This window comes from Vipera ursinii (genome assembly GCF_947247035.1).
Source record: "Vipera ursinii genome assembly, chromosome: 3".
Taxonomy (NCBI): domain Eukaryota; kingdom Metazoa; phylum Chordata; class Lepidosauria; order Squamata; family Viperidae; genus Vipera; species Vipera ursinii.
Window position 1 is genome coordinate 121,665,440 of NC_139516.1, and position 13,854 is coordinate 121,679,293.

At 39.0% G+C, this 13,854-nt stretch overlaps 1 protein-coding gene across 1 annotated transcript in view; it reads left to right on the forward strand.

The window, feature by feature from the left end:
• The window catches only part of CFAP61 (cilia and flagella associated protein 61), a gene marked incomplete at both ends in the record, with an annotated part of 142,199 nt that overhangs the window by 92,985 nt on the left and 35,360 nt on the right, over positions 1–13,854 (forward strand). The window contains one exon of the mRNA XM_083358329.1: positions 1,851–2,143. Coding sequence (XP_083214455.1) covers positions 1,851–2,143 — 293 coding nt within the window. The remainder of the gene's footprint in view (positions 1–1,850; positions 2,144–13,854) is intronic.

Sequence of the window (13,854 nt, forward strand, 5' to 3'; positions counted from 1 at the left end):
AGACAAAACATCTCTGTAAAGAGGATATGTTTGTAACTTATTTCAGTAAGACTGAACACAGCATATTAAAACATGCTAAAGTAAAGGACTTACAGTATTTTGCAGTAACACATCTATATAGAAACTTAGTCAGGATGGGACAAAGGATTTCCCTTTTAAATAAAAGGGAAGCACCTAAAATTCTTTCTGCAAACTGATATCTATTATTTGCTACTTCATAAATTCTTTAGCTTTGGTAAAACTCAAAAAATACATGGCTAGTTTAGACAGGCTTTGTAAATTTACTTCCAAAATCTTATTCCAGATTGAGGAAATATATCTAATATTGTCAGTCTGAGATAAGCTCTTAGGGAAGAATATTAATTAGTCAGTAGATCTTAGGTCTACTTAGATTTAAGCCATAGCAGTAACTAGATTTATTCATTATTCATTTTCATAATTTTTGCACTACTTCTACTTTGCAAATACCAAAATTATTTAGAAGAACATAATATATTTATTAAAACTATATATAGAGGATAAAGTACAAAAACAGCTTTTTAAAAATCAACATTCAATTACTAGGTTGGCTGATAACATCAAAAGAAGGTCTAGGGAAATAAATAATTTTCAAATTTTGGTAACAACACTCTATTTTTGGAGTTCACTGACTCCAGATAAAGTTTCTTCTACAGTGTGGGCACCGATACAGAGATTGATTGTCTTCATACTCCAGCTGAGTGAATGTCAACAAGCCATAGTCCCATCTGTAGATCATCCTCTCCTGATTGTAAGGACCACATAGGCCACTGTGGAAGGAAATAATATATAACAGTATATAACAACTATGTGTTGAGAGAAAGCTTCACTTTACAGTACTGTATTTACAGTATTTCAGTTTCTTTAGATTTCATATGTAATAACTTAGATGCCCACCATGCTGGATAGAGAGGATGAGAATTATAACCCAACATTTCTGGGGTTACATTAGTGAAAATGGATGTAGAAGGCCACTAATATCTTATGTTCTGGTACCTTTATTTTGTTGATTTCATTACATTTGGCAGAGAACAGATAGATGAGGGATAAATAGGTTCTCTACTTGTGAAGAAAAGGGACGCGGTGGCTCAGTGGGTTAGGACGCTGAGCTTGTCGATCAGATGGTCGGCAGTTTGGCGGGTTGAATCCCGAGTGCCGCGTAACAGAGTGAGCGCCTGTTACTCGTCCCAGCTTCTGCCAACCTAGCAGTTTGACAGCGCGTAAAAATGCAAGTAGAAAAATAGGGACCACTCCGGTGGGAAGGTAACAGCGTTCTGTGTGCCTTTGGTGTCTAGTCATGCCGGCCACATGACCACGGAGACATCCTCGGACAAGCGCTGGCTCTTCGGCTTTGAAACGGAGATGAGCACCGGCCCCTAGAATCGGAAACGACTAGCACGCACGTGCGGGGGAACCTTTACCTTTACCTTTTACTTGTGAAGAGAATTCTGATGGCAATGTTTTTCCTTTTCTTTTTTCAAATTTCCCATCATACTTAAGCTTTATTGTTTTTATTTGGAAGTCTTATAAACAAAAATAGAGGGTGGCTGGATAAAGTGATGTGATAAAAGAGGGTGCTTTTCCCCCCTTTCCTCTTTTTCCCAATGGATCTCAAACAAATGAGGTTTCCCTGCTTTGATGCAAAGTGTTTCCTATTTCTGGAATGCATTCGGCAGTTTTTTTAGTAAATTATTTTTAACTGTTATTGTTAGGTAATTCTGTTTACTTCATAGTATCAGAGCAACAAGGAGGTCACAGATAACTTCAGCTTTATCATATTAATTATATTAATGAGGTTTATTCTGTGTTTTTTTTCCTTTTTCTTTCTCCAGGGAATATTATTGTCTATGGGAATACAATTGATGTATACACCACTATAGAATCCCTCTTATCACTAGAAATTAGTGGCTATCGTATACATCTGGTGCACCCTCCCTCGAACTCCAATATTACTCCTCTCAATAACAACGCAATAGAAAGAGCTATCAAGAAAGCACTGTCCAGGTCTGGTGTAACTGAACACCATGATAGTCTATTGGCTGAGTGGAATGATGGCAATCACCCAGATCCAATCACATGTGCATCTTTCACTACTACTACAAAGCCATTTAAGTTGCAATGTTCTGTAAGTATGCGCCTTTGTTGCATTTTAATATATGCCAACTGAACAATTGGAACAGGCTTGAACTCTAGAATTCTGCCTTTGGATCTGGCTATGGCTGAAACCTAGCTTGAACTTTGGGTATGAATTGTATTTTAGTCTTTGGTTACGCTATGTTTTAAGTTTTAAGCATAACTGTATTGGTTTGCTCGATCTTACAGATAGTTTTGCCTTAGAGAATAAAATTAAACTTTGGAGTTCGGGAGAAGTCTGCAAAAAATAATCTACCTTTCACACCTGCATGTTCCCATAATTTTATGCAGGTGATATATACCAAACCCAATTTTTAAAAAACTGTAGCAGACAATTTGATCCTCCAGCCCCAAAGTCCTTTTGATGGAGTAACGTTGTTATTCCTGGGCGGGATGAGCAAATAAGAATACATATTTTCAGCACTGTTACCCAAGTCACCTGTCTAAAATAAGCAGCAATATAGGAAGATGGCAGCAGCGGATGATCAATTTATTAACAATGGCAAGGGCATTATTTCATGCCACGGAGCAATAGGCAACGCTAAAGCACTCCTGTGTTTTACCAAGAAAACCAACAGCTGAGGACATGTCAGAGTGACATATTAATGTAATAAATAAATAAACATCCAAGATGGCTTAGACAATATTCACCACTTATGACAACCTTTAGTGCAAGAAAATGAAATAAGATCAATACTATGGTTGATACCAGGCTGGAAGGCTAGGAAGTAATATAATAGCTTTAAAAATATGGCAAGCAATAGAATCAGGATGAGTACTGGTTCTAACCAAATTATGCCAGCAAATTCAGACAATGGAAAATAGATGTAGCAAATAAATTGGAAGACATTCACATCTCAGTACCAAATAAAGAGTTTAAAGAGTATGCCAGCTATCATACATGTTCCTAACTTCATATACTAGCAAACTAATCCTTGTCCATTGCAGATTTGAGCTCTATTTGAAAAGGGAAATGCCAGATGTTCTTTTTTTAAAAAAAAATAGTATTCTTAAATACATTAAAGCTATAAAAATAGAGAAAAGATGATTACAAATAAAAAAGAAAAGAAAAATAAGGAAATATGATTTCTACCCTGTTTTCTATCAAGTAGTTGCCATCATACTTACTCTTTCTCCTTTCTTTTTTTCTCTTACTTTGTAATTCCCTTCCCCTCTATTTTTAACCCTTTTTATTCCCCAAATCCCTAAATCATCAATTCAATCTTTTATTCTTTCTACAGAAAGTCCATATAAGGTTGTTAGTCTTTCAAAAAAAAAAGGGTTAATTTTTTTTTTCATGGCAGCGAAACAATCCTTAGGTTTGTCCAATAGGGAAATGGAAATGCCCGATGTGCAGTCTGGTTTTAGAAAAGGCTGATGCACACTAGATAATTAAGAAAACCAAAGATACCAGAAATAAGTGAATGCATGCTCATTAATTATAGAAAGGCCTTCAGTCATGTTAATCATGTCAAGATGTGGAATGTGCTAAGAAAAGTGGGAATCCCAAAACATCTCATTGTCTTCATATGAAAGCAGACCAGCAAGCCAAAGCATAGACAGAACATGACAAAACAAACTGGCTTCAGGTTGGCAAATAAATAAGATAAAGCTGTTTAATATAGACATTGGTTGGTTGGTTGGTTGGTTGGTTGGTTGGTTGGTTGGTTGGTTGGTTGGTTGATTCATTCATTCATTCATTCATTCATTCATTCATTCATTCACTCACTCAACCTATATGTGAAATATATGTGGAAGAAAGCTCGACTGGAGAAAAATGAGCATGTTTTAAAATTGGAGAAAGAAACATCAATAACTTGCATTATGCTAAAGACCTGGATACATGAAAATGCAAATAATTGGCAAGCTGTAGTACTGAGAGTAAAGAAGCAAAATGAAAAAAACAGAGAATTATGATTAAATGTACTTGCCAACAAGTACCAGCCTTAGAGTTGACAATGAAGATACTGAAGAGATAGATAGCTTAACTGGTAGCTATCTCACTGGTAGTAGATAGATGATCAACTGTCTACTATTTAGAAACAACAGTAAAGAAGCCAGCAGTCAAGAGATACACTGCAAACTGGTGCTTGGTAGAGTAGCCATTAAGGCCCTGGAAAATATATTCAAGATGTGTCTAAACCTACAAAGATCAAATTACGCAGGTAATGGGTTTTTCTGTTCCCTGTTCTCTGCTTTTTGGAGGTAACTGTTTGAAGAAGCAGGACAGAAAAGAGTATTGTTACTTTTGAACTTTGGTGTTTTGATGGCTAGATAAATAAATAAATGGATTATCAAATAAATCAATCCTGAGGCACAATGACCAGCCTCAAATTATTATAGTTTGGACACATTATGCAAACACCTTGTTTTCTGGAGTAGTCTATAATGCTGAGAAAGGTGGAAGGAAAGAAAAGGGGATGTTCCGCAGCAATGGGTCCAGTATTGGAAGATACCAGGTCCTCCTAAAAAAAATCTATGTATGAGTTTACTAAGAATCAACACCAAGCTGATGATAATTAAGCAGATTATTGAGCCCATAATTTGGAAGACTGAAACTCCTGTTGGATCTTTTGAGATTGCAGTTTGATAGTTTCTGTTACCGCTATTGAGAGAGAGAGAGAGAGAGAGAGAGAGAGAGAGAGAGAGAGAGAGAGCAATTTAACAGGAAGTAAACAAAACTACATTTTATTTTTTAAAAGAACTTGACATATAAAAATATTTTTTAAACTTTAAATATTAAATGCAAGCATTCAATACTGAAAGAGATAAACCATAGAAACCCCCCACCCCCAAAATCATGGTTAGCTGCTTACAAATGAATTAAAACATAAGATCCCAAAAGAACATGTAATGCTCCAAGTAGACCACAGGATGGCAAAGATTTATTCTATAACAAGGTGAGATAGTTTCAAGTTAATAATTCTACAAAGGACAAAAGAGTAAGTTATCATTACTATTAATAGTATAATAACATGTGATAATGTACTAAATAGGTTATAATTATATGCTATACTAAAAGTGATAAAGTGTAGTAATTAAAAATGGAATGAAAATGAAAATAACAAAATGTTCTATACTAACGGGCACAAGTTGCAGTGCAAAATATACAAATGTTATAGGAGGATTAAATTAGAAGAATATGCATGAAATCGACCAATTTGACGAGGTACTGGAAATTTAAGATAAAATAAGGAATAAAGAACAACATGTTCTATAGATTCAGTGTGCCCAAACTCATTGGGATATAAGAATTCTGGGATACATTTCAGAGCTTCAAGATGCCTATGATAAACTTCAGGGATTATTAAACAGAGATTTTAGAAAAGATGTTACCTTCATTTTTTAAAAAAAATCTGCCTTGCTCATAACCAAAAAAGCAGGTAGAAGGGAGAGAGTCTTAATAAAGCTAATTTTGCTTATAGTGAGGATCAGAATCTATCCTTCACTGATAAAAAAAGCTAAGCTCATTGGGAAACATGTTAATCCTACCCAGAGCATAATTAGACCCAGAACTCTAAACTCTATTCACCAAATAGGATTGGAATACCACATCATTTTTTTTCTTACATCTTCTTACATTTTTCTTACAACTTTTTTCCATTTGATAAATTGGGAGAGTAATCTATTATTTCTCTGTCAAGCAAGACCCATACTTTCTTTTTCTGCAATATCTATACTTTTTTCAATGTCTTTTTTTCCTAAATTCAACTTTTGGCACTATCAAAGATGGCTTGTATCCTTCATTAATTCTCTAATCATTCATGATTAAACAGTAAAATCAGTTGGGCTCTTAGCTTTATATTGATTCTTTTTCCATGTGTACATATGAATAGACTTATGTTTAAAACGCATACTTGATATAGCCCTTTTTTTAAGCAGATACTCATCAGTCACCATTCTCATTCATTCTTGGGACTGTGAATGGACAAATCATTTTTTTCAGTATTGTCTTGTCTCATTTTCACCTACCATCTATAAAAATGTTTTCCCCCCACACATCACACTGATTTAGAATTTTACGTACTTTCCCCCTAACCAAGAATGAATTAGCAAAAAAAAATTATGTGCCATGTAACATGCATCTATGATTAAATTACAGCTAGTCCTTGCTTAACAATGCTCCTGTTTAGCAACTGTTTGAAATTACAACAGGTCCTCACACTTACCAAGTATATCAGTGTTCCCAGGGTGACATAACTGACATTTGGGCACTTTGTAGTTGGTAGACATTTACAACCATCTCACTGACCCACAGTCACATGATTGCCATTTGTGCAGTTTGAAGCCTGCTTTCTACAAGCAGAGTCAATGTAGGAGCCAGCAGTAAAATTGCAAGCCATGATCATGTGATGCCTCGCGTAAGAACTGCAGCAGAAGCAAAGTTACAAGTCCATCTTGGTCACATGATGTCTTTCTTAACAACTGCATTGCGTAGTGATGGAATTGCCACTCCATTTGTGATCATCAAATTACAATAGTTCATTTAGTGACCATTTGAAATTACAGTGGCACTAAAAAAGTGAGTTATGACCATTTTTCATACTTACAATCGTTGCAGCATCCCCCTGATCATGTGATCAAAATTCAGACGCTTGGCAACTGACTCATATTTATGACAGTTACAGTGTCCGGAGGTCATGTGTGATCACCTTTTGCGACCTTCTGACAAGCAAAGTCAATGGGGAAGCCAGATTCACTTACCAGCTGTGTTACTTACTTAACAACTGTGGCAAGAAAGGTTGTAAAATGTGTCAAGGTAAAAATCACCTTTGTAGAGGGCGACGGACCGTGCTTCAGAGAATGCATGATACACTTGCAGGAAGGCAAGAAAAACACGACGCATAATCATACTAAATACCTTTTACTTACAAAAATATAAAAACTAAATATATATTATACAGAGCTAGCTAGCTTCATCCTAACGTAACAGACAGTAACAGCAAAGTGAAGAAAAAACAATACAGATAATAACTCTGGGAACTTCTTCTAGACATGCGCACTAAACAGACTGAAACCATAACATAGCTAGTCATATGGGATTCACTATGGTTACCAGATAAGTTATCACAACAGGTGCAGAGAACAGGGGAAATGTACAGTTAGAAATGAACTTTTCTGACGAACAAAAAAAACGTGCAGTGACATTCCCCTTCTTTCGTCAGCAAAGTGAAGACTCAGGTAAGGCACATCTTCTCACGCAGATACTCATGCTGGGCTGTAGGAAGTGGTTTGTTCAGCATGTCAGCAATTTGATCACGTGTAGGCACATACTGTAACGTCACAAAACCTTGTTTAACCAGTTGCCTTATATTTTGATATCGGATGTCAATGTGTCTGGACCTTGAACCTGTAAAACGTGTTTCAGAAATATAAACCACAGATTCATTATCCTCCATTACTGTGATTGGTCGAATCGGATGTGTCCAGATCTCTGTGACTAAAGCATCAAACCAGGTTAAAGAATTGCATGCATCAGACACACAAGCATACTCAGCTTCTGTAGAGGAACAAGAAACAAGATTCTGTTTACGCACATGCCAGTAAACAGGACATCCATTTAAAAACATCATGTAACCTGAAGTACTTTTCCGTGACTTCTTATCACTCGCCCAATCTGAATCTGCAAAACAACATAACTCTGCATAGTCAGTATGTGTTGGTTCCAACAACAACTTCATGTCTTTGGTGTGTTTTAGGTACCTCAATAACTTTTTAACACATGTCCAATGAAACTGTTTTGCCTTGCCTACGTGTCGTGATAAAAGATTAACACTAAGTGCAATGTCGGGTCTAGTCCAACTACTAATATATAGAAGCGACCCAATGACTGAGCGATATAGTGTTTGATCCTCGAACTCAGGACTTGGTTCATGTGCCAAAATGTGAAAGTCAGTTTGCATGGGTATACTCACAGGCTTAGCGTCCTCCATGTTACAGTGATGTAACAGTTGTTCAATCTTCTTTTCTTGTGTGAGACTAAACCCCTTCTGAGTTTTGGCAATTTGAACACCTAAATAAGTGTTAATACACCCTAAACACTTCAACGTGAAAAACTTTTGTAAAGCTTTAGCAAAAACCTCACTCATCTGCTTATTTGGACCAATATAAACAATGTCATCGACATAAACAAGAATTATCTCATACTTATTACCGGATCTTTTGGTAAACACGCATTCATCTGTTTCGGACTTAATAAAGCCCATTGAATTTAGTTTGTCAGAAAGACATAAGTACCACATTAAACCAGACTGTTTCAGACCATAAAGACTTTTGTGTAGAAACCAGGTATCCCCTTCTTGCTGTCTGAAACCTGGAGGACCTTTGACGTAGATGTCTTCATCAAGATCAGCGTGAAGATAAGCCGTTTCAACATTGAACTGAAAAACTTCCAGGCCAAGGATAGTTGCAGTGGCTAAAGCAATTTTCACACTTTCAGTCCGCACCGTGGGTGAGTATGTATTTGTATAGTCCTCAGGGTAACGTTGAGCGAAACCCTGGGCTACAAGTCTGGCCTTGTACAACGACTCACCATTCGGCTTCTTTTTGATCCTGTAGACCCATCGAGTACCAATAACTTTCTTGTTTGCTGGAGGGCTTGCAGGCGTAAACACTTGAAGTTTCTTTAGACTGTCCATTTCAGCCTGCATTGCCTCAAACCATTTATCTTGTTCTGATTCAGGAAGATGTTTGATCTGTGTGAACTTCTCAGGTGGAAGTGTTACATTACAAATCAAAGGTACAGGTGTTTTTGTTACTTGCCACGAATACCGTTTTGGAGGGATTCCCTTTGTGGACCTCTTGGAACGTCTCGGGCCAACCGTCCATTCTTCTTCTGTGTCGTCCTCGTCTTCATCATCGTCGCCAGCAGCAACATCGGCGGCTTGCGAAGACGGAACAGTAGGTTGAGAAGAACTCGTGGAAGGAACATTCTCCTGTGATTCTTGATCAGGTTGCGTGGCATCAGCAACATCATCTCTAGGAAAATAAACTCCAGGATCGTTAGAATGAATCCTGGACCAGTCAGCATCTTCCTCAAAAGTAGCAGATTGTGAAACCACAATAACATGATGAGAGTCAATGTATTTGCTCCATTTTGAATTATCATCAATGCCCATAAATCTCATCCTTTTTGCTGCAGGACCCCCTTTCTTTCTTTGGGCTAAAGGAATATTCACCATAGCATAGGAACCAAAAATATGGAGATGTGAGAGATCAGGCTTGTGTCCATACAACATGAAATAAGGGGTCTGATTTATCACACTACTCCAAGTACGGTTGACGATATGGTTAGCATATTTGATAGCTTCACCCCAGTATGGAAGACTGAGGTTAGCATCTTCAAGGAGGCAACGCATCATGGTTTGCAAAACCCCATTTCCGCGTTCTGCCACCCCATTTTCAGCTGGAGTATAAGGAGCGGATGTCTGATGTACTATCCCATTCTCACGCATCCAGTCCTGGAAACGCTGAGACATGAATTCAGCACCGCGATCACTCTGGATTCTGGCAATGTTGACCTCGAATTGGGTATAGACAAGACTAGCAAAGTCTTTAAAGATCTGAAAGGTCTCAGATTTTTCTTTCATAGGATATACATATCCATATCTAGAATAATTGTCAACGATTGTCAAGAAATATCTTTTACCACCAAGTGTTGGTGCAAAAGGACCAACTATGTCAGTGTGTACCAAATCAAAAATGCGTGTTGACAGGCGTGTAGCGCGTTTCGGAATTGCTGCTGCCTTGGATTTGGCTTTCTTGCAGACAGCACAGTCCAAGAACACCTTACACCCCTTTAGATCCAAACCTCTTGCGAACTCTGGCATCTTCTTCAGAACACGGAAACTGGCATGACCCAATCTTCTGTGCCACTTATGGATACACCTGGAATGCAAAGGTTTACCTGTTAGTGAATTCTCAACTTTAGCATTTTTATTAGGAACCCCAGGCTTGCTGTGAGCAACCTGTGTCTTTTTTGTATTTTTATTATCTTTAGGAACCTTTGGAGTAGCAACAGGATCTCTCTCTGGGACGTCTCTCTCTGGGCCTGTGCTCTTTGGAACGTGTATACTTGCCTGCTCTTGCTGCTTAGGCTTTGGTTTTAAGTAATAAACACCACCAATCAACATGGTTTCAGCAACAATATCTCCGTCTTTGACTATATAACTTGCTTTTTCAAGATGGTGGACCTGAAAATGAGAAAACCTAGACAAATGACTCTGACTAAGCAAATTACTACTGGCAGACGGAACATAGTAAACATTTGGAATGAGAGCATCCAGCTCTTCAATATAGACAGTTCCTTTTCCCATGACCTGAACAGGATGATTGGAAAAAGAGTAAAGTTCACGAAGTTCAGGTTCAGGCTCGTGCATCTCTGTGTAAAGCTCTTTTCTGTAGGTAACATGTAATGCTGCTCCACTGTCCAAAGTCCAAAGAAATCGTCTGTCGTACTCTGGTTGAGGCTGTGGATCGTTGGTCACAACCAATGTGACAAGTGGAGCTTGTGGATCACACCTGGAACCACGACCACGACCTTGTCGTCCGCCTCTACCTCTGCCTCCTCTGGAATCTGTTCCTCTGGGCTGGTATGTGACGGGCGCTGGAACTCGTTGGGAACAATCCCGGGTGGCATGTCCCACACGATTGCAGATGTAGCATCTTGGCATCCTTGGAACGTAGGTCCTTCCACGGAAGGCACGCCTCGCTGAAGCTTTTGATGCAGGTGGTTCCCTTAAATGTGGCGCAGCTTGCATAAGTGCCTCTTCTTCGGCTAGGATCCTGCATACATGATCCACTGTGCGTTGAGCAATAGGCACTTGATTGATCTTGGAAATAGCATCTTTCCACTCATGATTCAAAGAATTGATGATAATGCTGATCATTTGAAAATCATCAATAGGATAGCCTTTTTCACCCAGTTCTTTTCTAATACCTTTCATTTTAGTCAAATGTGCTCCAATATGTTCACCAGATTTTAATCTGGAACCATGGAACTCAGACAAAAGTAAACATGTAGACTCAATTGATGTAGGCCGATAACATGCCTCTAACTGAGTCCAAATTTGTTGGGCAGTTGCATCTTGTGAAAACGTGAGCTGCAATTCAATGTCCATTGACATCAATAATGTTGTGCATGCTCTATTATCCAAGTCCCATATGTCAGGAGTCCATGGCTGGGCAGGAGGATTAAACACCATCATGTGAGTACCTTCTCTGCGTAACAAAAGTCCAACCTCACTGACCCATGCCCTGTAGTTCTGTCCTGACTTCTTTAATTTTGAGTCACCAGCCAGTGGTACAATGGAAGGAGCCTGTTGAGGAACATGCAATTGGGGTACTGGCTGTGCAGGTTGTGCAATTGGGACTTGGTCTGTAGGGGGCACCAGTGGCCCCTGTGCCAGGGCCTGCGGCAGTTGCATTGAAGCTGCCGGTAGTCTTGGTGCTGGCTGTGACTGTCTTTGAGCTGCTATTCCACCCTGGCCAGCAGAAGGCGCTGGTGCTGGGGCTGGTGCAGTAGCATAACCTGCAGATGACTCTGGCCTTCGCATATAAGAACCCGGTGGCAATTGCATGTGGGCTACATATGGCTGTGCTCTGCCAGGTAGAGGGGCTTGCATAGAAGCAATATTAACAGGAGAAGCAATAGTAACAGGAATCCTAGCACCATCAGGGACTGGAGCCTCAGATAACGGCAGAAATCTTGTATCTCTGAGCAAAGACTCCTCCATAGACAATTGCGAGAGTAAGAGCTCCAATTCATGTCTTAATGCAGCTTCACCAGTAGATGGTGCCATAACATTTGCTTCAGGCATCACTGTGGCTCTGTATGGCCTTTGGGACAGCCCATAATCATGTGACACAGGAGCCTCCGGTTCCCATTCGTCTTGCATGACACTCAATGATGGGCGTGACTTTGGCTTTGGGGAAGAAGGAGGCAATATGGCTTCTCCTTGTGGGTGTGGCAATATGGCCGGTTCATGCTCATAATTCCTTTCATATTGCTGAACCATTGACACATATTTCTTTGCCTGCTGCAAACGCCTTTCAAAAACCCCAATTTGTTCACAGTAGCCTTGCATAGCCCTATCTCGCATAGTTTGCTTGGGGCTTGAAGGAGCAGAAGGAATTTTCCTCGGCTGAACTTTAGGTTTCGCTCCAAGCCTTTGAAATTCATCTTGAGCCCCTGGAGTGTGAACATTTTCAAAAGCAGCTGCCAGGGAGCTTGGAAAAGTAGAAAAAGGAGTGACTGACCTTGCATCGTGGACAGGAGCAGGCGCGTCTTCTCCAAGGCGTGTGGCCGAAGCTATCGGAGTTCTTAAGGTCGAAGGGAGATGCCCAACAGAAAGACTCCTTTCCAGCCGTGGCTTCCTTCCTGACATGTTTCAGCAGTTAATCACCGCTGCCTCACTAGCACTAACTAACTGATAACAGCCGCAGAAACATGCTTCTCCAAAAACATAAATCAAACCATCCTCTGCTACCAAAATGTCAAGGTAAAAATCACCTTTGTAGAGGGCGACGGACCGTGCTTCAGAGAATGCATGATACACTTGCAGGAAGGCAAGAAAAACACGACGCATAATCATACTAAATACCTTTTACTTACAAAAATATAAAAACTAAATATATATTATACAGAGCTAGCTAGCTTCATCCTAACGTAACAGACAGTAACAGCAAAGTGAAGAAAAAACAATACAGATAATAACTCTGGGAACTTCTTCTAGACATGCGCACTAAACAGACTGAAACCATAACATAGCTAGTCATATGGGATTCACTATGGTTACCAGATAAGTTATCACAACAGGTGCAGAGAACAGGGGAAATGTACAGTTAGAAATGAACTTTTCTGACGAACAAAAAAAACGTGCAGTGACAAAATGGGCCAAAGTTCATGTAACAAATGTGTCACTCAGTAACAGAAATTTGGGCTCAGTTGTGGTCGTAAGTTGAAGACTATCTTTACTTGTATTCATTTTTTCATTTGAACCAACACCCTGGCTGACACCAAGTCATGCTTTCTGAAATACATTTTAACCTTCTCATTTATAATTAAATGTACTCCCTCTCTTCCATAAATACATTCATCAACTCCACTCCACAAAATTTTATTGCTTATCTATGGCATCCTTCACAAATATATTTTTTCTTCCATTTTCATTTATTAATTCCTACTGTTAGTTATTTACTCTTTAAGTCACAATCTTCCATTGTCATGGTTGTCATCAGCTCATCTTGACCTTTTCCACTCATCATGGGTTTGGTCAGTTGAGGCTTTCATTAGGTGATGGAAGGAGTAGCCTAGGTTGGTAGTCTTAATTATACCAATGCTCCACACAATATACAGCGCTTTGCTAATGGAAAATTCACTAACAGTAACTTTAGTATATTTTGTCTAGTATGCTGCAAATGCATCCCAAGCAAGCTTTATCCCATGCAAGCAATATATTTTGCTTATGTTCTATCTATTGGAAAGTGCCTGCATTACACTGACATAGTAAGGATAATGCTTTGAACATTAAAGATTCTAAGTTTAAACTAAGTTTATTTATTTAACCACATACTAGAACTTATCTGTGATTGTTTTGAACACGGGTGTCAAACTCGCAATGTCACATGACGTGTCACGACATATTGTGACTTTTTTTTTGCCATTGCCGGCAATGGGGTGGGCGCAGTTTCACTATGATGCAT